Source organism: Alosa sapidissima, chromosome 5 (genome assembly GCF_018492685.1).
Source record: "Alosa sapidissima isolate fAloSap1 chromosome 5, fAloSap1.pri, whole genome shotgun sequence".
Taxonomy (NCBI): domain Eukaryota; kingdom Metazoa; phylum Chordata; class Actinopteri; order Clupeiformes; family Clupeidae; genus Alosa; species Alosa sapidissima.
In genome coordinates, this window is record NC_055961.1 from 32,062,029 (window position 1) to 32,089,720 (window position 27,692).

At 49.1% G+C, this 27,692-nt stretch overlaps 1 protein-coding gene across 4 annotated transcripts in view; it reads left to right on the plus strand.

Moving 5' to 3' along the window:
* Nucleotides 1–27,692, plus strand: part of spns2 (spinster homolog 2 (Drosophila)) — an 81,445-nt gene that overhangs the window by 12,502 nt on the left and 41,251 nt on the right. For all 4 annotated transcript variants that reach the window (XM_042091807.1, XM_042091808.1, XM_042091810.1 and 1 more), the window contains exon 3: nucleotides 9,763–9,828. In XM_042091807.1, coding sequence (XP_041947741.1) covers nucleotides 9,763–9,828 — 66 coding nt within the window. The remainder of the gene's footprint in view (nucleotides 1–9,762; nucleotides 9,829–27,692) is intronic.

The following is a 27,692-nucleotide window of genomic DNA, read 5'->3' on the forward strand; positions in this document are numbered from 1 at the left end:
CAGACGCCATGTTCCGCCAGAGCCCTGAATGTAATTATTAGCCAGACACTCAGAGGGGCCAGTTGGATTTGTGTTCGGTTGAGGCGGACAAGAGTGGACGAGTGTGCCCGTGATGGCAGCGAGCGCTGGTGGGTTTATGTGTACTGATGACTGACCGGCACGATTGCAGTTTATTGATGCTAAATTGAGCTGAAAAAAAGGAGAGGGAAAAAACACACAGCCTCCAGTCGCTGCTTTTATAGCCTCGGGGCCCTGCTGGGAAAAAAAAAACCTCACGCCTGCCTTGATTGCTTTCTCTCTCTCTCTCTTTTTCTCTCTATCCCTCACTTTCTCTCAAGCTGCCTTTACTCGCTTCTCCTATTTCTTTTTCTGTCCTCTCTCTCTCCATCATGCTGTCTTTCTCTTCCTCTCCTCTCCATCTCATGTCTCCACATCTTCTCCTCTCTCCGCTGTGTGCAGACTGCTGCTGGTTCTCCCCGCGCTGTTTGAAGCGCCATCGATCTGCTGTGCTTCCCCCTTGTCAGACAAATCAAAGGAGATGCAGCAGCTTAAACTCAATCAAGGCTGGCCGAGTCTCAGCTCTAGTCTGTGGCCAGCCTGGTGCCGCAGTGGCTTATAAGACAACAGCTAATCCCACTTCTCAAATATTACATTTCAAACAAGGTCCTGTTTGCGAGGGGCCCCTGTCTGATTACCTTACACGCAAGAGAGAGAGGGGGGGGTGGGGGGGGAGAGTGAGAGAGGGGATTGCTCCTCGTGTGTCAGAGCGGCCATAATTAAGGCGGATGATCAAACTCTTTTCTTTGCTAATTATGAAGCGAGACTGGCTCAGATGACCCCCCCTGGCGAGGCCCACCCATAACATAGAGAGAGAAGCAGAAGATGGTGTGCAGAGAGAGAGAGAGCGAGAAATGGAGAGAGAGAGAGAGTGAGCTAGATGGGTGGGAGGTGGTTACAAAATCTCATTAAAAGAAAAGAAGCAGTGCGTAATTACTGTAATCCTCCGCTGCGTTATGTAAAATGAAAAAAAGAAAAAGAATCGGAGCGAGTTGTCGTGCACGAGGCAGACACGTTCTGAGCTCTGTGCAAGTGTGCAGAGAGTGGAGCCATCGACAGAGCATCACAGAGAGGCAGACAGATAGAGAGAGAGAGAGGGAGAGAATGAGAGAAACAGAAAGAGAGAAAGAGAGAGGGAGATGGAGAGAGGGGTGGCAGGTGATTGGGCAGTGGGGTAACCAAGCGGTCAGTGGGGAGTGGACGGCTGCAGCTCTGGAGTCTCTCCACTGCGCTTGAGCAGAGCTGCTGTCACTCCAGCTGCCTGCCTGCCTGCCTCTGCTCTCTGACGCTCAGCACCGCCAGCTTAATTAAAGACGCCTATGTGTGTGTGTGTGTGTGTGTGTCTGTGTGTGTGTGTGTGTGAAAGAGCGAGAGCAAAGCATGTGTAAGTGTGAGAAATATATAACTATGTGTGTGTGTGTGTGAGAGAAAGAGAGAGAGAGAGAGAGAGCATGTGTGTGTGTGTGTGTGTGTGTGTGTGTGTGTGTGTGTGTGTGTGTGTGCATGCCTGCACTCTCATGGGGTTGGCAGGCCTGCTGGGATAAACCAAAGGGCAGGAGAGCGTCGCGGCTGAGATCAGGAAACACCAGCCATGCTGATTAGGACCACATGCTGTACACACAATTAGAGGATTTTCATGGCCTCACACACACACACACACACACACACACACACACACACACACACACACACACACACACATACACACACACACACACACACACACACACACTCGTCCTGCTTTCATGCTTGTGAGGCGTAGCGTGAAAAGCAACTTGTTCTCTTGACACAAAAGGGCCCAGGCAGGCAGACAGACTTGGAAGTGATACGGGATCACAGACTCCTCCACTAGCGGCGGCCTCTGTGCGCTAAACGCACCCTGCCGCCACCCCCGCCCCGCTAACGCCCTCGCTCACGCATGACCCCCCCCCGAGCGCACGCAAGCAGGTAATGCTGCCGTGAATTATTGATGCGCTATATGGCGAGGGCCTGTCTGTGCAGCGATGTTGTACGATTCCCTCGTCTCTCTATTACTCCCACCCCCCACTTTCCTTCTCTCTCTCTCTCTCTCTCTCTCTCTCTCTCTTTCTCCCCCTCTCTGTCTCTTTCTGCTCACTCTCTCTTTCTTCAATGAAATATTCATCAGGCCTGTGGCCCTCTGAGGGTGAAATATAGTTGGCTAAGGGGGTGGAGTTCTCTACACACAGCTATTTCTTACTCATTGTGGTGGGAGCACACACACACGCACCACACAATATTTACCCTCCTGTCTGTGTGTGTGTGTGTGTGTGTGTGTGTGTGTGTGTGTGTGTGTGTGTGTAGAGCTAGCTATAGGCGAAAAATGTCTGATTTCCGCTGAGCTTGTGTAATGAATGAGTATAAAGCACACAGCTTCGCAGGCATAAATAGCCGGGGAAGTCCAAGCGCCGAGGCCCAAAAACACCCACGTTTAGTCACAGCCCCCGTTGCAGACGTTAGCAGTAGCAGAGGAAGTGCAGTGGAAAATGCCCTCCCTCCCCCTCTAACTGCCCCACCCCCTTCTGTTTTCCTGGGCGGTGTGGCGCAGGCCAGCGCGAGGACCCCGCCGGTCAGGAGCCCGCCGTTAGGCCGCCGTCAGGCATATTTGTGGTCAGCCCTGATTTCTGCTCCCACCACTGAGAAGCTGAGTGCAGTCATGGTGGGGAGGACTGGCGAATGGGATTATGTGCTCACACACACACACACACACACACAAACATACACACACACACACACACACACACACATACACACACATATTCACTCTCACATACGCCCACACACGCGCCATGATCAGGCACACACCCAAACACACTCCAGTGCACGTGAACAACATGCACACTTCAGAAAAGCGCACACACATACACCCAAACACACACACACACACACACACAGAGACACACACACACACACACACACAAAACCACCACCACACACTCACATGTTTCCCTGAGCTGTGAGATTCTGTATTGATCTGCTTTAGAGGGATGGCGTGATGTTGCCTTCTTGTGAGTACTGGGAGCTGCAAGATCTGCCTCTGTCAGCAGCCACACACACACACACACACACACACACACACACATACACACACACACACACAGCACACACATGGGTTAGCCTTCGCACTGGTGCCACCAGAGGAGCAAGCAAATGAATGAATAACTTCCAGAGGGGAGACAGAGAGAAAGAAAGAGAGAGAGGGAGTGAGAGAGGGAGAAAAGAAGGGAGAGGATGCATGCAGTTACCGCAGAGAGTTGTGTTTCAGGGATATGGAAATGTGTGCTTGGACACAGGTTCACATGCAGTGTGACCTGATGCAGTCATCTCCTCCTTTGCGTTCATCACTCATTCCTTCCCACCCTCCTTTCCTTCCTCCCTTGCTCCCCTCCTCTCTCTTTCCCCTGCCCTCCCTCTTTTAACACTCCTTTGCTAAATGGGGCACAGTCTCTCTCTCTCTCTCTCTCTCTCTCTCTCTCTCTCTCTCTCTCTCTATCTCTATCTCTCCTCTCCTCCTAGCCTACTTAGCTGTGATCTGAAATAGCACTGGGGCGGGGGTCTTCAAATCCCTGTTGAGAATTGGGAAATTAGGTCTGTCCAGCACCACTCTACCCTTTCTCTCTTTCTTTCTCCATCCCTCCTTCTCTCTCTCTCTCTCTTCCTCCCTCTCTTCCCCTGTCTGAGCCAACTGAGGGGTGGTTTGTCTGGGTCCTGAAAAAAAGTCTGGGCTTTAGGCTGAATGAGGGTCAGTGTGGGCTCTCTGTTTGCGGAGTCCAATAGGATTTCTGTAGCGGGAGCCATTTGCATTACTGCCACTTCTTGCCCAGTGGGGAAAGAAATACATCAAGAATAATTAGCGTGTTTAGCTAAAAAACACGGCTATGTTTATCACCTGTCAGTGCATAGCACATCGCCGGACTGACAGTAAGTAGCCTTGTTCAAGCACCGCTGATGTGCGCTTTATCCAACTTCTGACCCAGTTGGGCTGTGGAGGCCTGCAGATGCTCCTTTGATTCAAACGCAAATGGAAAGAATGATTTCCAAACACACCTTGGAGCTCTCCCAACAAGATCTCCCAACAAGCCAGATGCGTTCAAAATACAATATTAAAGTGACACAATATTAAAATAACACCCTCTATATGAGAAGGGGTCCTACGGCCGTCTGACGCGTCACAACCCCCCCCCCCCCCCCCGCGAGTTCCAGCCCATAATAACCCAGGCGAAGCAAATCCAGCGCTATGCATCCACGGGGACATATAAACGCCCACGACGCACTTAATAGATTGTGGCATGCAGGGCTGGGCCCAGCGCAACCTTAGACTGATCCCTGGGTAGAGCCGTGGATGTCAAACAGTTCCTAGAAGAAGCCATTACCTCCGCTGGTAATTGAAACGAACGCATGTCCACCCCCCCCCACCCCCACCTCTTCCCCCCCCCCCCCCCCCCCCGCCAGCCCCACACTCTCTATAGGCCCCCGTACTCTATAATAAACCCACTATACACCACCTAGACCTCAGACGGACCTGTGTGAGTTTGCTGCACTGTATACACACACACGCACACACACACACACACACACACACACACACACACACACACACACACACACACACACACACACACTAACACACTAACACACTAACACACACACACACACACACACACACACTAACACACACACACACACACACACACACACACACACACACACGCACACACACACACACGTGTCCCCTTGAGATCCAGAGCACCTCTCAGTGGCCACCATAATGGCCCCATTTATGTGAGGTATGAATGAGGAGCCCTGAATGCGCTTGGGGCTGGCTGGGGCACAGCGGCAGGGGCAGGGGCAGGGGCAGGGGTCCAGGCGTGGAGCTGCTTCAGAGAGCGCAGGGCAGTGTCAACAGGCCAGCGCAACATTTCCACAAGGAATAATGCACACTGTGTGCTCACCCAACAATAGGCTCTGTCCCCTGTTATCTCCACAGCCTTGAGAAAGCAGCATCTTCCGAAAGAAAAAGTCTGTTCGCTCTCTTTCACACAGCTATTCCCCATTTTGAATCTTGGCATCCTCCACTCTCAATTCATTTAATTTAAAACGCAGTGTTTTAAAAAAAAAATTATTTACATTTTTTTTTCACATTTTTTTCCATCACCAACATACGATTGATCTCGAATGAATTCTCTTTGTGGTGAGCACCACTGGCATCATGCTTTGCCAAACACGCAGCCTTGGAGGTCTGGCTCACATAAAACGGCAGATGAAAAGCTCACGCTGAGTGTTTACGGCGAACCCACATCTCAGCTGGAGCAGAGCCAGCGGACAAGCTTTTAAAGAGACGCGCAAGTGCTATGTCTGCGGGCTTCTTCTTGGCATCCGACATGCTTCCTCCTCTTCCTCTTCCTCTTCCTCTGTCTTCTTCTTTCTCTTCTTCTTCCTCTTCTTCTTTTTCTTCTTGTTTCATGCAGTACTGTGTGTTCATGGAGGCAGGCATGCGAGGTGGTAGGTGGTAGCAGGCTGGGCCGCATTCCTCCACCTGCCCAGCACCTGAGCCAGCCGCAGCCATAGCGGTCGCGGTTCAACTCCGCACCGCCTTCGGGGACTGGCACGTCCTCCACCTCCGCCTCTACCACCCCCGGGGCTGCCAGTTCAGAGGCACTCAGGGGCGTTCAGAAGTTTAAACGGCCGCAAGTGGAATGAGCTTGTGCGGAGCTCTGAGCTGTTGATTTGCCAGTTCTACAAGGTTTTTTAATGACAGAACTGGGAGCTGGAGCGAAGCGGAGGATTAGCCGTAAGTTCTCATACCGCAGAGGCGGTAGCGGAGAAACGAGGAAGCTGGGTTTTGATCTTCCTGGCTTTTAAGTTTCAGGCTTGGTGTCGTTTCCTGTGTGTTCGTCTGACCTTTTGTCTGCAGACAAAACAGAACCTCCTAAAATCTCTGACGGGGAATCTTTCTCACATCTGAAATCTCCATCTCAGTCGAAAGTCCTCCAGCACTAGCTTCCATTGCAAAAAAAAAACCTCAGCACTTGGAAATGACACATTCTAATGTGCACTGATCTGTCTGTGGGGCAAACCTTCATCCTTAATGTGTTCAGCTTTACTGGGGGCTAGGGATGAAGAGGGGGTGGGTGAGGACAGGAATGGTGAACGAGGCAACAAACTATAGAGAGTGAGAGGAACAGACATCAGTCAGGGTGCACAAGCACATAGCCACTTGAAGGGCACACACACACACACACACACACACACACACACACACACACACACACACACACACACACACACACTCTCTCCGGTCACACACCCACGGAGCTTGGCTGGCCCACTTGCATATGTAGATATGGTCCATTTCCTCCCGGGGCTTTCTCAGCTCACACCTGCATGAGGTGCTCTGCGTGTTCATCTTTGATCTTTTATCAGATAGATCCTTTAGAGATTAGAGATAGCATCGAGCCCTTTCTTTTCCTTTGCTTGCCCCTAGCCCGGCCTCTTCACGCTAACATGATAAACAGTACACCGCCATGATGTGGTTTGTGAATGTGTGTGTGTGCTCGGCTTATCTGAAGTTATAGGCACACCACACACACTCTTATCTCTCTCTCACACACACACACTACACACACACACACACCTCTGATAGGAGGGCAGGGAGTATTTGGCTGGAGGGCTGAGTGCTGCCCTGTGTTTCTGGCGGGCGTGGTAGGGCCAGGTGCTGACTTGGTGGGAGGCTGGAGCACTCCACCATCTGGCCCAGGGATCCCCCTCCCAGCAGGGCCCAAAGCCCGCCAGGCCCGGCTAATGAGAGTTCTGCCCCAGAGGAGAGAGAGAGAGAGAGAGAGAGACAGAGAGAGAGGGAGGGAGAAGGAGAGAGAATGACAGGGAGATAGATGGAAGGAATAAAAGGGAGAGAGAGGGAGGAAGGGAGGGAGGGAGCGGGAGAATGATGAAATTGTCGGACAATTGTGAAATACCGAAGTGAGCGAAGGTTCGTTTTTTGTCAAGGTTCTATGAGCCAAAAGTTCAAAATGTTGCCTTTCATAAAAGAGATTAATTTGAATTTAGGGCGTTGGCTATGGACAGTGATAATTTGACACCTTGCTCATGCAGGTAAATGATTAGCTCACTGGCTTAGTCACTGCGCTGCTCTGGTGTTGCCACGGCGAAGGAATGCTCGCTAGCAGGCCGTGCAGGAATGCAGCAGCTGGTGTTTCTTGTGTGACGGGAATGTCACATTTGTTAGTGAGCCGCGGCCAGGCAAGGCAAGCCCACACCTGCCCCTGGCCTCAGTTTTCCCTTCGTCACCGAACTCCGACTTTCCGTGCTGACAAATAAACGGTGTCGACAATGACACACGGAGGGGCCGGCCACAGAAAAAAAAAACGTGAGCCCCTTGATTACCCGCGCACGGCTCCGCACTGCATGCTTTCCGTCTGCCTTGCTCTCGCGGGCCCCAGGTCTATTTTTATCAACGCGGGCGAGGAAAATACGACTCAATTAGCAAGCAAGTGGCTGCGGTTTAATCAGGACGGTGCCAAAAGGTCGTGGCCCACTTACCAACAGCGGAAGATGTTTTCACATGCTAAATTTACTGTACAATATCATCGTCACTTAGGTACGAAAATATGGCGCCTGCTTCGATAGCGGGCGTTACAAAATCCAAAGGGGTTATTTTGAGGGCGTTGACAGAGTGTCTGTGTCATAGTGCAGCTGAAAAAAGGGCACTCTGCTCTCTCTCTCTCTCTCTCTCTGTTTCTCTCTCTCTCTGTTTCTCGCTCTCTCACTCCCTCTGTTCTGACATGGCTGACAGAGGCTCTGCTGTTGCACGCTGGAGACATCTCTCTTCTCCATATTCATGGTTCCGTCTTTCTCTCTCATTTTCTCTCTTTCCCACTCCCTCTCTCCATCTCTCTTTCTCTCTCTCTCTCTCTCTCTCTCTCTCTCTCTCTCTCTCTCTCTCTCTATGGGCCTGGCTGTCAAACACAGCCGCTGTGCCTGGGTGCCCCTCAGCTGAGTCTTTGTCTCTCCCACCAGCCGCGCTCCTGCTCCACCAACAGCACACAGCTCGTCCAGCTGAACTCGGTTCTCCCAGACGGGTGGAGCCAGAGGAAAAGGATGCTGACGGAGGCCCGCTGGTGCTGCTGCTGCTGCTGCTGCTGGTGGAGATGAAGGAGAGGGAGTTGGGGAGGGGAGAGTATGCGGTTGGGGGGTGAGCTGGACTGACAGTGGGCACTGGAGGGCCGCTGCTGATGAGAGAGGAGATGAGAACAGGCTGGGCCTTTGTTGCCTGGAGTCTCATTCTTTTTCTCTGTGTGTGTCTCTAGTAGTGAGCAGGGAGAGGGAGAGAGGAGGAGGAGACGGCTCAATCTTCCTCTTTAGAAGTGCTTGCTCTCTTTCTTTCTTTTGTACTGCATATTATTTTCTCTGTGCTTTTTTACATACACACACACACACACACACACACACACAGAAAGAGAGAGACAGAGAGAGAGAGAGAGAGAGAGAGAGAGAGAGAGAGACACACACACACAAAATCACACACACACACACACACACACACACAGAAAGAGAGAGAGAGAGAGAGAGAGACACACACACAAAATCACACACACACACACACACACACACACACAGAAAGAGAGAGACAGAGAGAGAGAGAGAGACAGACACACACAATCACACACACACACACAAACACACACACACACACACACACACACACACACACACACACACACACAGACAGACTGACTGTGACTCGAATAGAGTGCTTACACCCCGACGACAAGGTGGTCAGCTGTTCCCATGCCTTTGCATGCCTTGCAAACACAGAGATGCAGCTTTTGGGAACAGAGGGTGTGAACTCTGTACATGAGACGCTACTGTGGCTGTCACACACACACACACACACACACACACACACACACACACACACACACACATACACACACACACACTGAAATCTGAAATCCCCATTCTGATATGGTAGCAGACAGTAGGAAGTTATGCTGTGGCACTATCTGAGTGATTAATGATTTTGTGTGGAAAACAGGTACATATTTCAGCACATTAAATATACGCTGTCATCACAGTCAAAATTAATCAGTCATCGCACTCTTTTGAGTCTGTAATATGATCACTCCCCTCTTGGACTCCACCACACTTTTAATTATGCTTTTAAACTTACATTAGTGTGTGTGTGTGTGTGTGTGTTTGTGTGTGTGTGTGTGTGTGTGTGTGTGTGTTTGTGTGTGTGTGTGTGTTTGTGTGTTTGTGTGTGTGTGTGTGTGTGTGTGTGTGTGTGTGTGTGTGTGTGTGTGTGTGTGTGGTCAGCACAGACCTGTGATCTGTAGCATTATTGTAACGAACACAAACACAAACAATCAAACAAAGGATTTGCTACTTCCGTGCTTGGAGTAGTGCTACTCCTCTCAGATCCTTGTGTCTTGAGTCCATTTTGGGATGAAGTAATCGTCACAAACAGAGACAGAAGAAAGCCATCATCATTATTCCCCTTTTAAAACAGAGTCATTACGTGATTAACAGGCACCATTTCTGTTATTACAAGCCATACTGCCAGACCTTGTCTCTAATTTACTGGAGTGTAGTGTATGTTTAAAAACACTCAAATGACTCTTTCTTTCTTCCCTCTTTTTCTTCTCCTCTCTTCTCCCTCTCTTTTCTCAGGTGTGCTGCTTGACATCCAGCAGCATTTCAATGTGTCTGACACTCTAGCTGGCTTGTTGTCGACGGGTAAGTCTCCTTCAATCCCTTAATTATGGTGTTGCACCCCTCTTGCTAGTGTTACACACATATGCGCACACACACACACACGCGCGCCCACACACACAGACACACACAGACACACACACACACACACACACACACACACACACACACACACCCAACCCCTCTCGTGAGTGAGAGAGCCATTACCCAAAAGATGCTAAGCTCCTTGAAGCCAGAGTGATTGGGACAACAAAGGCATAAAAGGAGTATCCTTGAGGTCCTTCACCTTCCAAAGAGTCCTCATCCCCCCTCCCTCTCCACCCCCCCCCCCCACCCTCTTCTCCTCCCTAAGCCGGGGTAATTGACTGGCCTTAAGACCACTTGTTTGGCTGTGACAAAAACAGGCAGAACTCTGTCACGTATGTTGGGCTGGTCTCCAAGTCTGCTGATGGTAAATCCACAGAGTAGCGTTATATAAGAGTAGACCTAAAGGAAGGAGCAGACTCAGCCACAACAGCTGCTCTGCAATTATTCCAAAATACTTTCAAATACATTAGAGGCTAAACAGAGCGTGGTAAGCAAAGTGTGACGATAACAAGCTTAATCTGACGACACGCGACTGTAAAATATTTCAGGTGGGAGTTACCGTATAGGTAGGAGTTCCCATACAACATTAACACTTGCATTATTCACATTATAACACAGAAACGTCAGGTGTGGCAACGCTGGCTCTTTGTCTAATGTTCTATATTTAGTGAGTACTTCTACTCCTTAGGTAAGCCCATATAGCTTTAGAAAAAGAAACTCAGAGGCACAAGGCTTTCATGTTTGCTGCACATTTGAAAGAACATAATCCTCCAAATGAAGTGAAAAAAGAGAGAGCTATGTGCTGCTTAGAGGTTCACTCCTCCCTGTGCTGAAGTGGCAGCAGAGAGAGGTTACTGTCAGGCGGTTAGTCGCCGCGCGGAATGCTGCAGTTTTGGGCTAGGCTTCCTGTAGCAGAGCCGAGCCAATGAATCCACCTTTTGTGAGGAAGTGTCCTTCACACGGATGCCGATTGGAGATGGAGGCCCACTGAGCTGACCTGCGCTCCCACTGCTGTCAACATACTACCGCACACACACACACACACACACACACACACACACACACACACACAAACACACACACACACACACACACACACACACACACACACACACACACACACACGAACACACACACTCACGAACACACACACACACACACAAATATACATGCCCTCACACACAGACACGGCACGCAAAAAAGCATGGGGCCAGAAAGACTGATTCATACAAAGCTTCACTTCACTCCCCTCCCTGAAGGACATTTACACCACCCACCTCACCCGCAAGGTGACCAAAATTGTGAGTGATGCAAGTCACCCCGCTCACAATCTGTTCGATCTACTGCCCTCTGGGAAGAGGTACAGAAGCCTGCGCTCCCGCACTACCAGACTCACCAACAGCTTCATACACCAAGCTGTAAGGATGCTGAACTCTCTCCCTCCTCTCCCCCCTCCACCCTCAGCTACATAACATCCTGGACATTGGACCCACAATGGCCGCGTGCACTACTCCACTTGCACACTTGCACACTTGTACACTTTACAACTTGTTGTTGTTGTCCTGAAAACACAACACTTCTGCTGCTCTTACATAACTTGCACCACTATGTCACTTTCTTTCTTACTTAGGTCAAACAGAACTACCCAAGCCTTTTATTGGCCTGACTTTGCACTAGTATTTTATTGACTGTCTATGCACAATTTCAACCAAATTTTGCTGCTCTTATTTTTTTCATTATTATATGTGCCCTCTTATTTACTTACTTTTTTGTTTACTTGAATGTTATGTTTGTCTGTGGACTTAAATTGGTAAAATATGTCTTGTCTTCACCGTGGGATAGTGAGAAACGTAATTTCGATCTCTTTGTATGTCTGGAACATGTGAAGAAATTGACAATAAAGCTGACTTTGACTTTGACTTTGACTTTGACAAAGGTGCGCACACAAATGCAGATCCTGTGCCATACATAGAACACAGTGAGGGGTGAAATATCTACTGCTTTCACTGATTCATTGAGTCAGACAAAAAAGGAAATGAAAATCGCAATTTCCTTCTCTCTGTGATAGTATATCTGAGGGCAAAGTAATTTACCGTAAATGGAGTAACCCCACGTCTTTAAAGCTCTTACTAGGCATGCTGAGTATAAACAGTGCTTCTGCAACTATCTCCTGACACAGCAATTTGGAATGCAATTAACCTCAAGCAAGTTTCTCTTTACTAGACATTGCTCGCTGATTTCACAATCTAGCCGCTAATCATTCCGACCAGTAAACCTTTCTGAGCTCTCCATTTGATGGTTGACAGGATGCTAACAAAGGTGTGAAAAAAACATGTTTTTTTCCCCCGTGCTGCACACCTCAGCCAGAGTTGGTTCATAAAAGTATCTCTGCCACAACTATGCGCTATGCTGCGGCCAGGGGCAAAAGAAACCTGAATCCCTGTTGAGTCGAGTCGCGTTGCAGCGTGGTGTGGTGTTGTGTGGTGTGGTGTGGCGCGGCTGTGAGGGACGGGTTAAAAGGCTCCCAGGAATATCTCCCGCTGGAGGGGACTACTTCTCATTCTCTCACATCTTAGCAGATGACCTTTTCCTCCTCTGCTTTGTGCCAGACAGCAATCTTCCCCGAGCCACTAGGTGTGAAATTAGAGCTCTCGCCTTGTTACTGTCACTCTTGTGTGACTACAGGTATTTGGTTCATACATGTCTTCATGTGCACTTTTGGCTCCATATGTACAAATGTATGTGTACGGTGTATATACATATGTGTATAAATGTGTATAGTGTATGAACTGTATGTAAATTAACTCATACAAAAATTCCCATACCGATACATATGCTAATCAATGATTTTCAGTGCCCTAGAAGTGGTGCTGCTGGTTTGAACTTGAGGAGCTCCAGCTCTTTGGGTTTCAACTAGCAGGCAATGAATAGTGTTACCATAATCTTGGGAGGTCATATCCCATCATCCACTACTGCTTCTGGCCAGGTCCAGTGTTTTATTGACCTCTCTTCCAGGCTTGTGCAAAATTCCAGAATTGAATTGAAACTGGCTCTTAAATTCCAATTCAATTCTTGAATTTGACTTGCATTTCAATTGAGGTAGCAAACAGGAAGCATAATTGCAATTCGAATTGTGCACAACCCTGCTCTCTTCCTCGAGGGCCCATGTTGCTGTCACACACTGCCACCTGAAACATCCTGGGCCCTGTGTGTGTGTATGTCTGTGTGTCTGTGTGTGTGTGTGTGTGTGTGTGTGTGTGTGAGCCCCTGAAAGTGGCCGGTCACAGAGCTGTCACTGTGTCAGGCGGCCCTGAAGCCTTGCAGAGGAAGATGAAGCTGCAGGCACGTCAGAGGACATAGCAGCCCAGTGTGGCTCCAGAGCTGGCAGGGGAACAGAGGCGCTCAGATCAAGGCGTGCTTTGCGTGAGACTACGCTGTCGACATACTCACACACACACACACACAGAGACACACAGGCACACACACACAGGCCCAGGAGTGGCATGCACAGCTGAGTCTCTCTGTGGAGTGCGTTGATGACAGGTCAGTGTAAAGTCGAGGGGGATGTGGGTCTTGTCCCTGACCAGACTGTCAGTGCCCTCTGGTCCCCGCATGACCCCTGTCTCACGCTGCCCTGTGGTATTTTGGAGGCCGCGGCTAGTCACTGCTAGCTTACGTGTGAAGAGCAGAGGAAGCCTGCGGTGAGGTGTGTGTGTGTGTGTGTGTGTGTGTGTGTACGAGAGAGCGAAATGAGACTGGGTGCGTGAGTGTGTTTGCGTGTGTGTGGGAGAATGAATAGTGCCTCTGTAGGATAGAGCTCCAAGGACGTTCTTTTCCTCCTCTCTTTGCGTCACCCCCCCCCCCCCCCCCCCCCCCTCGCCTCTCCTCTCTAATCTTGCATTCATCCTTTCTGGTCCTCTTTTAATATTGAGGTGGATGATGCACAAATTGCCCCAGACACACCCTGTAGGCCACTAAGACACATACACACACAGAGAGACACATACACACAGAAACACACACACACACACACACACACACACACACACACACATATATGCATACACAGACAACAAGCGTTCCTCTGTGTCTCCCCCTATTGTGTTGGCACGGGGGCGGCCCCAGGGTCCAGTGGCACAGCGAGGCGATGCTATTTCTGCCGGCTGTGTTTGAGTTTGGCCACTGGCCCCGGCTGGCATACACACACCCCGCTCCGCTCCGCTCTGGGTTCCGCTGGCTCTGACTTGGCCTGGCTGCCTGGCTGGCTCCGCATGACGGCTGGCTGGCTGACTGTGGTTAGCCAGACTCCCCAACACGGAGATTGTGGAAGGATATCCCAGAGTGCTCACTTCCCTGGTGAAGGAGGGGCCACTTTGAGTCACGCGCTGCACCAACTGGGGCCCGTCGACGTCGTCGATAGCAACAGCACCAGCGGGGCCTGTCGGCTAACGATTTAGGGTCTCATTTTTATTTTGTGTTAGACTCGTGCCACAGCGTCTGTTACCACTGTTTTCACAACCCAGCCACAGACACTTGCCATGAGAATTAGCCTGTGGCTAAACTGGTGTGTATGTGTGTGTGTGTGTGTGTGTGTGTGTCTGTGTGTCTCACAGGAATGTCACTGCTCGGAGGTGACATCAGTGAAAGCGTCTCACACACCTACACACGCACACACACGCTTCCACACAGGTGTATGGTGAGGAAATGTATGCTTCTGAAGTTACCATGATTCACTGAGGCACTCCAAACATTCCCAGATTGTAGTCATTCAACCCTATGACCCTGGTTTGGGCCTGTATGTATTGTAAGAGGACCTCGCCGTGTTGCTAGGGAGGATTAGTCATTGTGCTCCTGCCTCTTCTGTGATGGATGGCAGGTGTTTTGTTTTTGTTTTCTGTTTCTCTCGCCTCAGGTGACATTCTGACACATTACCTGTGTGGAATGTGCTGTCCATCGCTGATGGGAATCCAGGCCTCTCCTCTCTGTGGGCAGCCTGGGAATCCTCAGCTATGTTAAATGACAGGTCTGAGAACAGTAACGAGAGCGTGGGATCTAGTCAGCAGAGGAGGCATGAGTGCTCTCAGGGAAAGGCTGTGTGTCTCAGTGGCCATCTTGAATATTTGAGATGGGAGCGAGGGAAGCGTTATAGGTGGTGCATGCAAACGTATGACTATTGCCTGCCTTAGTATTGTTGTTTCGGTTAATGATGTATGAGGTATGAAGATATCGTCATGGGAAATAAGATCTTCTGTAAATTGGCAAATTTGGAGTGTGTGTGTGTGTATGTGTGTGTGTGTGTGTTCATGTGTGTGTGTTCGTGTGTGTGTGTGTTTGTGTTTGTGTGTGTGTGTGTCTGTGGGTGTGTATGTGTGCATAGGCAAATAGGTGTGGGTCAGTATTCCCACCACTTAAGGCTCTGCGGAGGCTGAGCAGTCTATATGGGGGCAGACTGACTGTCTGTGTGCATCTTCATGTTTAATATTGGGCCTCCTTTATAGAGCCGCAACCTGTGCTCTATATATCACTGCCAGCACCCAGCCCACCACCCACAACCACAACACAGCCCAGACCTGTGTCTGTGGACGTCTGTCGTCTCAGCCCGCCGCGTCTTGGCTGCACACCCCAACTGTCTTGGGCATTCAGAGTGTATAAATAAACCGAGTGTGTGGAAGGGTGTGTGTGTGTGTGTTTGGGGATGAGGTGGGCATGTGGTGGTTAGACTTGGGTGGGGGTGGGGGTGTGGTCGTTGACTAATTGACTCACAGGTGGAATGACTGAGGCTGAAGTCAGATTTCTTTTAACACACACAGTTCTCTGTATGTTTTATGTGGGTGACATGAGAAATGGTCTCACTGTAGCTTATTCAACCATTTACAACTGGACAGAACCGCCCACACACACACACATGCATCAATCTCACATTGCTGTGATCCCACTGGTGTGTTTATTCAGTCAGGGGGTGCCATACTCTCGTGTTACAGTTTTGACGGCAACAGTAACTCGCCTGATTTCTTTGGCCCACATAGAGCGGGGAGCCATCGGTGTATAATCAGCTGTGCTCTCCATTCACACATCCCACAGCTGGGCCTGTTTCCATCCTCTCTCTCTCTCTCTCTCTCTCTCTCTCTCTCTCTGTCTCTCTCTCTCTCTCTGTGTCTCTCTATCATCTCATTACGATTCGACATGTCAGGGCATGCTCTCTGGTTGGCAGCTGTTGCCGGCTGACTGTCACTTTGACAGACACCTTGTAATGACTCGGTGCCAAGAAAGGACAGACAGAAAAGGAGAGAGAAAGAGGCTGAGAGAGATGGACAGAAAAGAGAGAGATGAGAGAGAAAGAGAGAGAGAATAGAATAAAAGACAAAAGGAGGGTAACACCTGCTCTGTGTTCTCTACGCTGATGGCTGGGTGGGGTAATGATGGATTCAAATAAAAGCAGACACCCTCCTCTCTCGGCTCCCACCCACCACTAATGAAGTGCCAGCCTAGACCAGCTCCAATCCTCCTGGCTATGAATAGCCCACCGGGTCACACTGTTCCGACGCAGGCCGGTGAAGTGAAATGTTTACATTTCAGGTGGAGATGATGGGCCGGGCAATTAAGATTTCAATTTTTCATAGCAATTTATATTACAGAACTATAAAAACCGACAAAAATGGATGATTCGTTTAGAAGGCACAGTCTCCAATAGACAAATCAAAGCATGGTCAGCCATTAAGCATCTGCAGCAGAATGTGGCAGTGCTCAGCGGAGGTGCTCTGGTTTCCCCTACACCCCCCTCATGCAGTGGAACGTAGGTTTGGCACTGTGGGCGATATCCAGAGAGAGAGAGGGGCGGTAGAGAGAGGGGGGGGGGGGGTAGAAGGTGGAGATAGATTGCACAATAGATATGTCCCAACACCCCCCCCCCCCATCACCACCACCTTACTTCCCCTCCTCTCTCCTCCCCTCCCATCACCCATCCACACCATTTTCAGGCCAAAGTCTCGAAGAAGGGACAGCTGCCAGCGTCAGAACCATCCCCTCCTCACCCACAACCCCCACCTCCCCCCTTCACTCAGCCTTGTGAACCACCTTATCACTCTGCCCTCCACCCCCCCCCCCCCACACACCCCATCCAACACACACCCCCCACTTCCTGTCCCAGAGCCAGGGCTCCTCTCCCATAGTGCCCTGCCAAACCAATCAGACCATCAGAGCCAATTAAAACAACACCGTTTCCCCCTTCAGCCTCCAATGGAGACACAGAGACTCCTCTTCATGTCCAGACAGTGGCCTGCTACGCTACGAGCTCATCTCTGAGTGCCTAAGGAGCAGCAGTCTGCTGATGCCCCGCCTGGATCACAACAGGACCCCTAGGGCAGACAGAGGGGAGGGAGTGCAAAATGACCAAGGCTGGCCTGGTGAATTCAGATGTGCTGCTTGTTTTTTGATTTATTTTGTTTGTTGGTGGGTTTGTTTGCTTGCGTGCGTTCTGACCTAGATGGCACGGTGACATTTTGGTGCCGGCTCATTAGACGGTCTGTTTGTTTGAGCGAGCGCGAGCATCGATCTCCCGGCCGCTCATCAGCCATTCAGGACCCCGTCTGCCTGCGTGCTCTGTGGGAGAGGACCGATCAATAAGAGACGGAAGCTCCAGTCCACTCCGGTCCACAACGCCACAAAAAAGTCCTTGCACACAGCCACGCACTCCCACACGCACATGAGAGCACACACACACACACAGACACACACACACACACACACACACACACACAAAGCAATATACCACTAATCCCATAGTTCGATCTCTCTGTTGCTTCTGAAGATGTGATGAAGTAGGTGCTTTATATAGTGCCTTTTAATGTAGTGTCTTTTTCAAGAGGTGTGTGCCACAGGGTGTTTGTGTGTGTGTATGTGTGAATTAGTGTGTGTGTGTGGGTGTGTGCACATGAGTGTGTGGGAGTTTTTGCCTGTCTGTGGCATGTGGAATTGGTTTGAAATGTATCAGTGGGAAAATATGTGCCATGTACATGCATGTAATTACACACACACACACACACACACACACTATAGACCTCCCTGTCATTTAAGCAGGGGTCTGTCATTAAGAGTGCTACTTCTCGTTAAGGCAGAATAGAAAAGCTCTTCGCCCTGCTGGAAGACAGCCCTGATATTCCCTTCTCACAGACACATCAGCCATGGAGAAGAAAACACATCCGCAGACAGACATGACAGGCCGTCATTTTCATTTGAACAGATTGTATTGATGCAGGGTGTGCTGCTCCAAACAGAACAGAATAGAATTGTCGTAGATCACTTCAGTATGTGTGTGTGGGCAGCAGGGATCTCTCTCTGTGTGTGTGTGTGTGTGTGTGTGTGTGTGTGTGTGTGTGTGTGTGTGTGTGTGTGTGGGTGTGGGTGTGTGTAGGAGCACATGTGTGTCTATGGACAGAGCTGACACTTCTTCTCTTCACCACACCATCAACACCTCCTCAAACACACACACACATTTTCACACTCACTCACTCACACACACACACACACACACACACACACTCACTCACTCACTCACACACACACACTCACTCACTCACTCACACACACACACACACACACACACACACACACACACACACACACACACACACTTCAGCGCTCAAGTGGTGGCCTCTGCTTTCAGCAGCTTCATCAGTCCCACCCCCCACCCCCCTTCAAAGAGCCCATCAGCCCAATCTAGCGTCTGCAGAAAAACGCTTAGGAGCAATTTGTGTGTGTGTGTGTGTGAATGGAGCGGCCATGGTGGTGAGAAATGGATCAGGGACCAGAGGCCTGGGCCTCCCGAGCCCCAGATGTTCTCCCACCGAAACAACTAGAGAGCGGCTTTCTTTAAAAAAAAAGAAAGAAAAAAAGAAAGAAAGAACAAAATAAAGAAACCTCATAAACTTGGCGCTTTGCTCCGCACAGCCTTTTTTGAAATAGAAAACTCCGACCGCGGCGTTCCTGCGCGCCCACATGCTCTCGCCGAACCTGCGGAGGGGGGAACTCCGGTCCCACGGAACCCCATCCATCCCGCGAAGGCCGCCGTGGTGTGGGTAACCCAAGCCCGCTGTGCGCCATTGCGGCTCTTGGCACTCTTAAAGATGGCCGGCGCGGATCATCAAAGGGAGGAATGCGAGCATGTTTACTGCCTCGACCCAAGGGTGTTTTTGTATGCGTGTCTGTGTTGTGTGGATGCTCATGTGTTTGTATTCTGTACGTATGTTAGCTGGCATGACTGGTTCTTATTTTGAAGGGCCACTTAAGGGGACATTAATATAGCACAGTGGGAAGTGTGGGGAGAGGCTGTGGCCGTCTTAAAATAAGAACACAGCCACTCAGTGTCTGTCACCATGTCAGATAACACTCCATGGTAACACAACGCTGGGGAGAACATGCCAACGGGCCATTTTAAAGTGCATATTTCAATTCTGTGCACTTGCATACTGAAAGGAATGTGAGTTTCATCCGGATGTTTTCATTCGGGTAGTTTTCCCATCGACTGTATTTGCATGCTTGAGATTCAGGATCACACCTGACTTAGAATCTGTTAGGTATTTCAGTTGGAACATATGGGCGCATTTCTGAAGGGGGGCCTGTGTTTCTTCAGTGTTGTGTCAATCAATATTTAAAAAGTGGGTCAGTGGAAATCTTCCATTTACGTATCCGCTAGTCTTATCAACCAACAGCTCGATATGATTTCCCAACATCCTTTAGCCTACTCGTACGGCCCAGAGGAGTAGGCCTGCCGTTTCCTTTTTTCTAGGAGTTTACTCCCATGTAGGACATTTCATTACACTTGCACTGCAGTTTTTTTATAAAAAATATATAGTATGTAAAAGAAGTCTCTTCAGGAGGTGATAGGGTCCTCTAGCATCACTGGCCAATATTAAGGAAAAACCTACTTCGTGTAGCCTACCTAATCCACTTGCCATTCATTAAGCCAATTACAAACACAAATGCACACACACGCACACGCTAGACAGCCTCTTGAGATGATGGCTCGCTCGTCTCTTTGAAGGCCTTTTAGCTCGGCTTCCCTTACTCCACAGAGACATGAGAAACAGGCACCATTGTGGAGACGTGTGAAGGAGATAATGACTTCTCTTACTTACTAAAAGAAAGAGGTGCCATTCTTTTATGTCAATAGTTATATTCCATTCAATATGTAGAGATAATTGGACAGCTGATGGAATCTTATTAGAACAGAATGTGCATAGTCACTGATCGCATTACATGTCAGTAGTGGGAGTGTTAATGACAAAATGTGCGTGACAAACAAAATGAAATGAGTCAAGTATTTCATAGTAACACTCACATATCTGCACAGGTATTTATGCCTCTGACTTCAAACATAAAAAACATTCCTAAGTCATCAGTCATTACTGGCATCATTGGCCTCATCTGGGAAACAGTCACACATTTGCTATCAACAATTAAGCTTTAAGAGAGCGTGGACAGGCTAACGCTGCTGGTAAATGCCCCCACCCACATCTCTCCATTGTGACTCACATTTCCATTTCCCTCTGTAATGGTCAACCCTGTTCCCCTCGCGCCAACAAAGCACCTTGATAAGAGACGAGAGGTCGAGAGTGGGCCTGCAGTTTCTGTGATACTTCTGGACAATGTCCAGTTTCCATTGTGTTACGCAAGGCAAAGCCACATACTTCCTTCATGGCATGGTGGAAATGTCGGTATGGCTGACCAGGGGTCGGACAGTGATAGGCTCTCTGTCAAATGTCACCGTATACTTTGGCTATGCAGTCTGACAGTGTAGCATCCTGTGGGTACTGTTAGTTGATGTTACACCTTTACATAAGTATGAATAGGGAGAGCATCCTCAGCCCTTACTGTTTGACATGACGTTATTCACCACTATTATTATACAATCCAAAACATTGGACCATTGAAATCATTCAGTAATGTAATTCCTCTTCTTTTGTTAGATATCCGGAGGTTTTAAGTAAATAAAGGGCCTTTTGGCTTGAATAAATTTGATCCTTTCAACCTCAATCAGTACCCAGCTTCACAAGGTCTTTGGACATCCAACGTTTTGCCTTCTCTCTGAAGCTTTTATACTGTACTTCAAGGAAGAGCTGTAACCGGTTCTTCTGTTCCAGGTAATCCCAACTCTCTAAAGCTGAACTTTTAAAAGAAACCCCCCTTTTGTTCACCAGCATAGTGATCTCTCTCCTAATCTATGTTTTTTTTCCCTCTCTGTTAGAATTAATTTCCCTCTCTCTCTCTCTCTCTCTCTCTCTCTCTCTCTCTCTCTGTCTTGTCATCCGTTAAGAGGCCTCTCTCAGTGAAAAGCAGTATCCGCATGGCCACATACAGGGAGCTAAGTAAACATGTGGTGGCGGTACGTAGCGAGCCGCTGTGCATTGTAAGAAGCGCTGCATTGTGTAGCGCGCTCTGCCCACGTCAGCGCGTTTCCTGTGAGCGGCCCATTTCCTCCACACCTGCACCTGTGCACCTGCACGCTCCCCATTCATCTGGATTCATCTATTTGCTTTTCAGCCACTTCTTATGGACGCCATTCTAAATCATGTCCATACAATCTCACTGGGGGGGGGGGGGGGGTAGAGAACACAAAAAACCTTGCAAAATATTTCAAATAGTGCACAAATGTTTCCAATTGAGAACATTTTCGGCGGCATCTCCTTTTGTTACGCTTCTTAAAAAGCTAGGGTTACCCTTGCTTGTTTTGTTGAGGTTTCTTTCACTGCTGGTATGCCTCGCACGTCATTCACTCGTGCGGTCGGATGGTCGACTCCACTCAGAGGTGTTGTGTTTCTTTTCTCCAGTCTAAGTCTCTCATGCAGCATGTGAACTGGTCAGCCTCTGGTCAAGTGCCTAGCTGCAGTGGCCTCTCACGCTCTCGGCCCAGAGTCCTAAGCTTGTGTTTGTGTGCTTTTGTAAGTCCTGTGTTGGTCCAGAAGTGAGTCACGCCAATGACCTCCAAGAGAATCTTCCTACATTCCGGAAGTGTCAGGTAGCTCTACTGTTATGTTGTACCACACTACAAAAATAGACATTTTTTCCGTCTCAAAAGACCAGCATAGGGGTTATTGCTTTGAGTGAATTACCAGTGAAAAATATCTGCAGAGTAGTGATCCATGTTTACTGCTACTGTCACGCATCGCAGTAGGGGCCTCTGTGAAGTCTGTAAGTGGCTGATCAAACAATGACAGAGGAAAACACTGCGAGAACCTGTTTTTGGGGACAGAATTCTGCGCACAGATCAAAGCACACAAACCAAGTCGAGCTGCCATAACTGATCTGCCATGCTCTACACAGTGAAATCAAATAGACAAGAAGCACCCTGCCACTCCACACGTATTGTGTATTTAAAAAGAAGAACTCGGCATGCCAATGCATTGTAGTCTGACTGAAGTGTAGTGGTCATCCACTGGCCTTGTCCAAGTGGACCGAAGTCAAGGTGCATAGCCTGTTAAATCGGGGGAGTGGACAGTAATGTGACCGGACAGCCACGCAGCGGGGAGGTCAGACCTTGGCCTTCCTGTCCCATCACCAGACACTCAGCGTCTCCTCACACCCCACCAGGCTGACGTCCAGCTCCGGCCCGGGGCAGTTAGCGAGTCCTCAGACAGCCCTGAGGTGTTTCTGCTGCCGCGGCTACAGTGGACATGACTGGGGCAGGACATAATGAGGCTGGGGAGGGATTACAGTAAAGCATGAGGACTGAGTTGGAGCTGAAACAGCAGCGGAAACAGTTTACTAACAGCAGGCCGAGCAGAGCGGAGCAGAGCGGAGCGGAGCAGAGCGGAGCGGAGCAGAGCAGAGGGGAGCAGTGGCTCAGTAATGGAGGATACCCTTGGCAGGGAGTAGAGGAGCAGTGAACTGAACAAAGTTAGGGAGCGGCAGAGGGGAGGACTGGCTTTTGACAAATGAAAAGCTTCCTGTGTACAGATAGAGCTGTGTGTGTGGGACGCTGTTAGATGAGTGATGTGTGTGTGTGTGTGTGTGTGTGTGTGTGTGTGTATGGAGTGTAAATACATATATATTTTCTATGTGCAGATATGTTCCATGTAGGTTATTGGTATCTCTGTGGCATACTGTGTCGTCTTTACAAAGGTGCTCAGTGTAAATAAGTATCATGCTCAACACCCTCTGTGTGTGTGTGGTTACACACAGGTCATTTTGACATCTCATGCGGCTTGTTAGGCCTGTAGCTGGCAGCGTGAGGTTTGGGCATGATGCAGCTTGCCGCACATTGCAACGTTATTTCTTTTTAATGCGGTGTCAGCGGTGACAGCTCTAGCCTGCTGGAGCCGGTGACATCTCCCCCCCCGATGCACAGCGGAGGCCGTCAGCCCCTCAGGCCGCCTGTGGTGCCTGCTGCTCCGAACAGAGCCCTCTGGGACAGAGTCAGTGGCTTCACACGCATCTCATCTCTCATCTCATTCACATATCCTCCGCTTCTGTTATTATTATCATCAACCAACCAAACAGGCATCAGTCACTCTAATCACACGGATAGAGGCAGCGCTGATAAGGGCACAGCGAACAGTTCAGAGGGATCGCACCACCGCCTCACTCATGTAAACAAGACAAATGCTCGCAATGAGATATCCATCTCTCTGAGCACAAGCAGGTGAAAATGGTGGATCCCTCCCTCTCTCTCTCTCTCTCTCTCTCTCTCTCTCTCTATCTCTCTCTCTCTTTCTCTCTCTCTTTCTCTCTCTCTCTACCTTGCATCCCCTCCATATGCTGTTTATACAACCCATCCCTGTCATCTCGCGCAGGTAGTAATGAAGTCAGCAGGCGCTGTGATTTTTTGAAACGGCGGATGAAATAGCCCTGATGTAAATCATCCCCCGTGTGTGTGTGAGTCATGCGGGAGGTGGGAGTCTGCCGGCGCTCTCCATATCCGCCTCCACCCAGGAGGCAGGCAGGCAGGTGGAGGGGGGGGGTGGTTATCGGTTATCCCCACCTCTCCTGGGGCAGGCTGAGACACGACAGCAAGGGGACAGTTGTCCTCCTGGGTTCCTGCTTATGCAGCCGTGTGGGCCCTGATGCTAATGTGGTGGGCCTTGTTAGTGCTCTCTTTCTCTCTCTCTCTCTCTCTCTCTCTCTTGCTCTCTTTCTCTCGTTCGCTCCTTTTTGCTATCTATCTTTTGGACACATTTTTGTGGCGCTTATGTCATGAGGCTTGGAGAAACTGTGTGTTGTGGCAGATGACTTACTCGCTCAATCTCATGGGTTCACAAAAAATATTGGTGTTTCCGTTCTTTCTTTCTTTGTCTTCCTGTCAGCTACCCACTCTCTTCTCCCCTCCTCTCTCTTCACACATGCAGTACATAAGGGCCTTATTGGACAGCTGTAGGAGATGCCTTGGATGTTTTCATCAATGACTTATCCCCATCATGAGGAAAAGCCTGGGGCTGAGGCTTGAGGGGCAACTGAGCCCCCGCGTCACTTGTTAGCCAAGCAGAACCCGGCCCAATTTCACAGCCATTAAACCGCGTCTGCTCCTTTGCCGGGATACGTTTTAATGAACGGCGTGATATTTATGTAATCTACAGATTGCGTGCAGACATTTCTTGGATCTCGGAGCCTTGAGTAGGAGTGCGGACTCAGCGTTAGTCACAAGCAGAGCTGCGCCCCCAGCACAGTTGGATGTGTCACGCACAAAACAACAAAGTGAGATAAATCACAAAATTATGACTGGAAAAAACACTCGCATTCCATGAAATAGAATTTTTTTTCCCTTCCACGGAGCGATGTCATAATGAGCTTGCTTAGTCACCATGTGCCCACATGGCATGGCAACCCCATCCTACATGGCCTACAGTATGCTCCAGCGCTCCCACTCTCACCCCCCCCCCTCATCTCCTCTCCTCTCCTCTCCTCTCCTCTCCTCACTTATCTTCTCTTTTATTCTCCTCTTTTCTCTTCTCTCCTCTCCTCCTCTCCTCTCCTCTCCTCTCTTATGTTCTCTTTTATTCTCCTCTTTTCTCTTCTGCTCTCCTCTCCTCTCCTCTCCTCTCTTATGTTCTCTTTTATTCTCCTCTTTTCTCTTCTCTCCTCTCCTCTCCTCTCCTCTCTTATGTTCTCTTTTATTCTCCTCTTTTCTCTCCTCTCCTCTCCTCTCCTCACTTATCTTCTCTTTTATTCTCCTCTTTTCTCTTCTCTCCTCTCCTCCTCTCCTCTCCTCTCCTCTCTTATGTTCTCTTTTATTCTCCTCTTTTCTCTTCTCCTCTCCTCTCCTCTCCTCTCTTATCTTCTCTTCTCTTTTATTCTCCTCTTTTCTCTCCTCTCCTCTCCTCTCCTCTCCTCTCTTATCTTCTCTTTTATTCTCCTCTTTTCTCTTCTCTCCTCTCCTCTCCTCTCCTCTCCTCTCCTCTCTTATGTTCTCTTTTATTCTCCTCTTTTCTCTTCTCCTCTCCTCTCCTCTCCTCTCCTCTCCTCTCTTATCTTCTCTTCTCTTTTATTCTCCTCTTTTCTCTCCTCTCCTCTCCTCTCCTCTCCTCTCCTCTCTTCTCCTCTCCTCTCTTATCTTCTCTTCTCTTTTATTCTCCTCTTTTCTCTCCTCTCCTCTCCTCTCCTCTCTTCTCCTCTCCTCTCTTATCTTCTCTTCTCTTTTATTCTCCTCTTTTCTCTCCTCTCCTCCTCTCCTCTCCTCTCCTCTCCTCTCCTCTCTTCTCCTCTCCTCTCTTATCTTCTCTTCTTTTCTCTTTTATGCTCCTCTTTTCTCTTCTCCTCTCCTCTCCAACTCACAGCTGTGCCCTTGGTCTCTATGGGAACCCATCTCTTCATTGAGTTATGCCAAACTCTCAACCTGATGAACAGTCGTCACGACGTCGCCTCCTCCTTTCATTGCCCTTATAAGGACAGAGCCGCTCTCTGCCGCAGCAGCATTGAGCCAGGTGAAGACCGTGACCTCCCTGCCCTCTCCAAAGAGTGCGGCTAGTCATTCCCATCGGCGACAGGGCCGCCAAAGCACTACCCACCCGCAAAAGACATTTCATTATTACGAGTGCGCTTAGGCGCGAGCTGCCAGCACGACTCTCATTCCACCCACGCCTCATAGGCGTACAGCATGCGTGCACACAGCCCACATAGTGTACATTGCCAGCGTTGAGTGTAATGACAGCACTTGGTAGGGAAGAGAGGAGGTTTGGGGCCACATTAAGGATGCTAAGTACACCAAGTGACTCACAAGGTCAACACGTCATCTGTCAGACAGGAGACAGGAGAGATAGGAGTCATTTTTTAACTCGTGCATCCTTGACATATGATGAAGAGAGAGCCGCGGACAGAGATGTCTTTAAAAGCAGATCATTATGGTAATGACCATTCTGTTGTGTGCATGCGAACAGAGAGACAGCCCATTCGTGTGCTTTGTGCTGAGGTATGCCCTGTGCTTGAGTGGATGGAATTCTTACTTGGGCTTGGTGCTCAAATGTCAAAGCACGGCTCAGAGACAATGATTTCAAACAAGGTGGAATTTGAGTATTGTACAGAGGAAATGTCTAGTAGACGTCAGAGCATTTTTTAAAGATTTAAAAGATTAAAAGTGTAAGATTAAAAGCTAGGCATGACCCCTAAATATAGCATCACAGTGTACTATACATTCCTCTAAGTGAGAGGGGAGAACCATAAATAGGGTTCCTCCGGTTTTAATGGAAGAGGATCCTATTAATATCCATATGGATATGCTTATGGTTTATTAATTAAACGACCAGAGATAGATAAAAGCATGAATGGTGGTATGAGAGCTCAACAACTCCAAAAACACTGTATCAGTGAAACTACATAAAATCACACACCCGGTCTCATCCTGTTAGTGATGATGCAGTGAACAAACCGAAACCCACATCAGTGGACTTGTAAGATCACCACTCGCTGTGACAGCCCTTTGCTGTGTGTTATGCAACATCTAATTTATTTTCAAAGCACCCTGGATGTGGCCTACCAAATACAATAGGAGCCATACTGGGTGGGGGGGTGCAGAGCTGCAGCGTGCCGAGTGTACATCGCTCAAACAGACATGTTTTGGGTGGAGGCTAGTGGACATGTTATGTCATTTTAATGATAAGGGCTGAGGAAACCTGTTTTTTGTGTTGTCGGGGGAATGGTCGGGAGGTTGCTGAACCGCAACCCTGACACGCTGAACATGTTGTCTGTTTTTGCACAGACCTAGAGACAAATATAAACATGCACACAGGAAGCGATATGCCCTACTACTTCAGATATAAATACCTACAGCCTCCCACATGGTATACTCCTCCATGAGCCCTGGTATGAGGCGGCCCTTCAGTGTGAGGGACAGCAGGGTGGCTACATTCTGCCCGTCTGGTCTGTGTGTGTAGGATGAAAAAGGATAGTTGCATATTAGTCAAGGATCCAGACTGGCATATTTTTAGACGGCTAAATTCACACAGGGAGGAACAGGTCACATTATATTCCTTCCCTTTTTTGAGAAAATGTGATATGAGACGACATGTGACCCCGCAAAACCTTGACCCAGCCAGAGCTCAGTCCAACAAACAATTAAAGCTTCCTCTTTTCAGTTTAAAAAATGGCAAACACACACACACACACACACACACACACACACACACACACACACACACACACACACACACACACACATGCACATACACACAGGCCAGTAAAGAGACTACAGGGCATTGTCTGCAAGTTTGTGTTGCTTCCATCGTTGTGTTTTACAGTACATAGCATACACATGCCGTGTGCCCAAATCACAGGGTTCCGAAGCCCTCCAAGGCCACAGAGAACAGCACACATCAGAG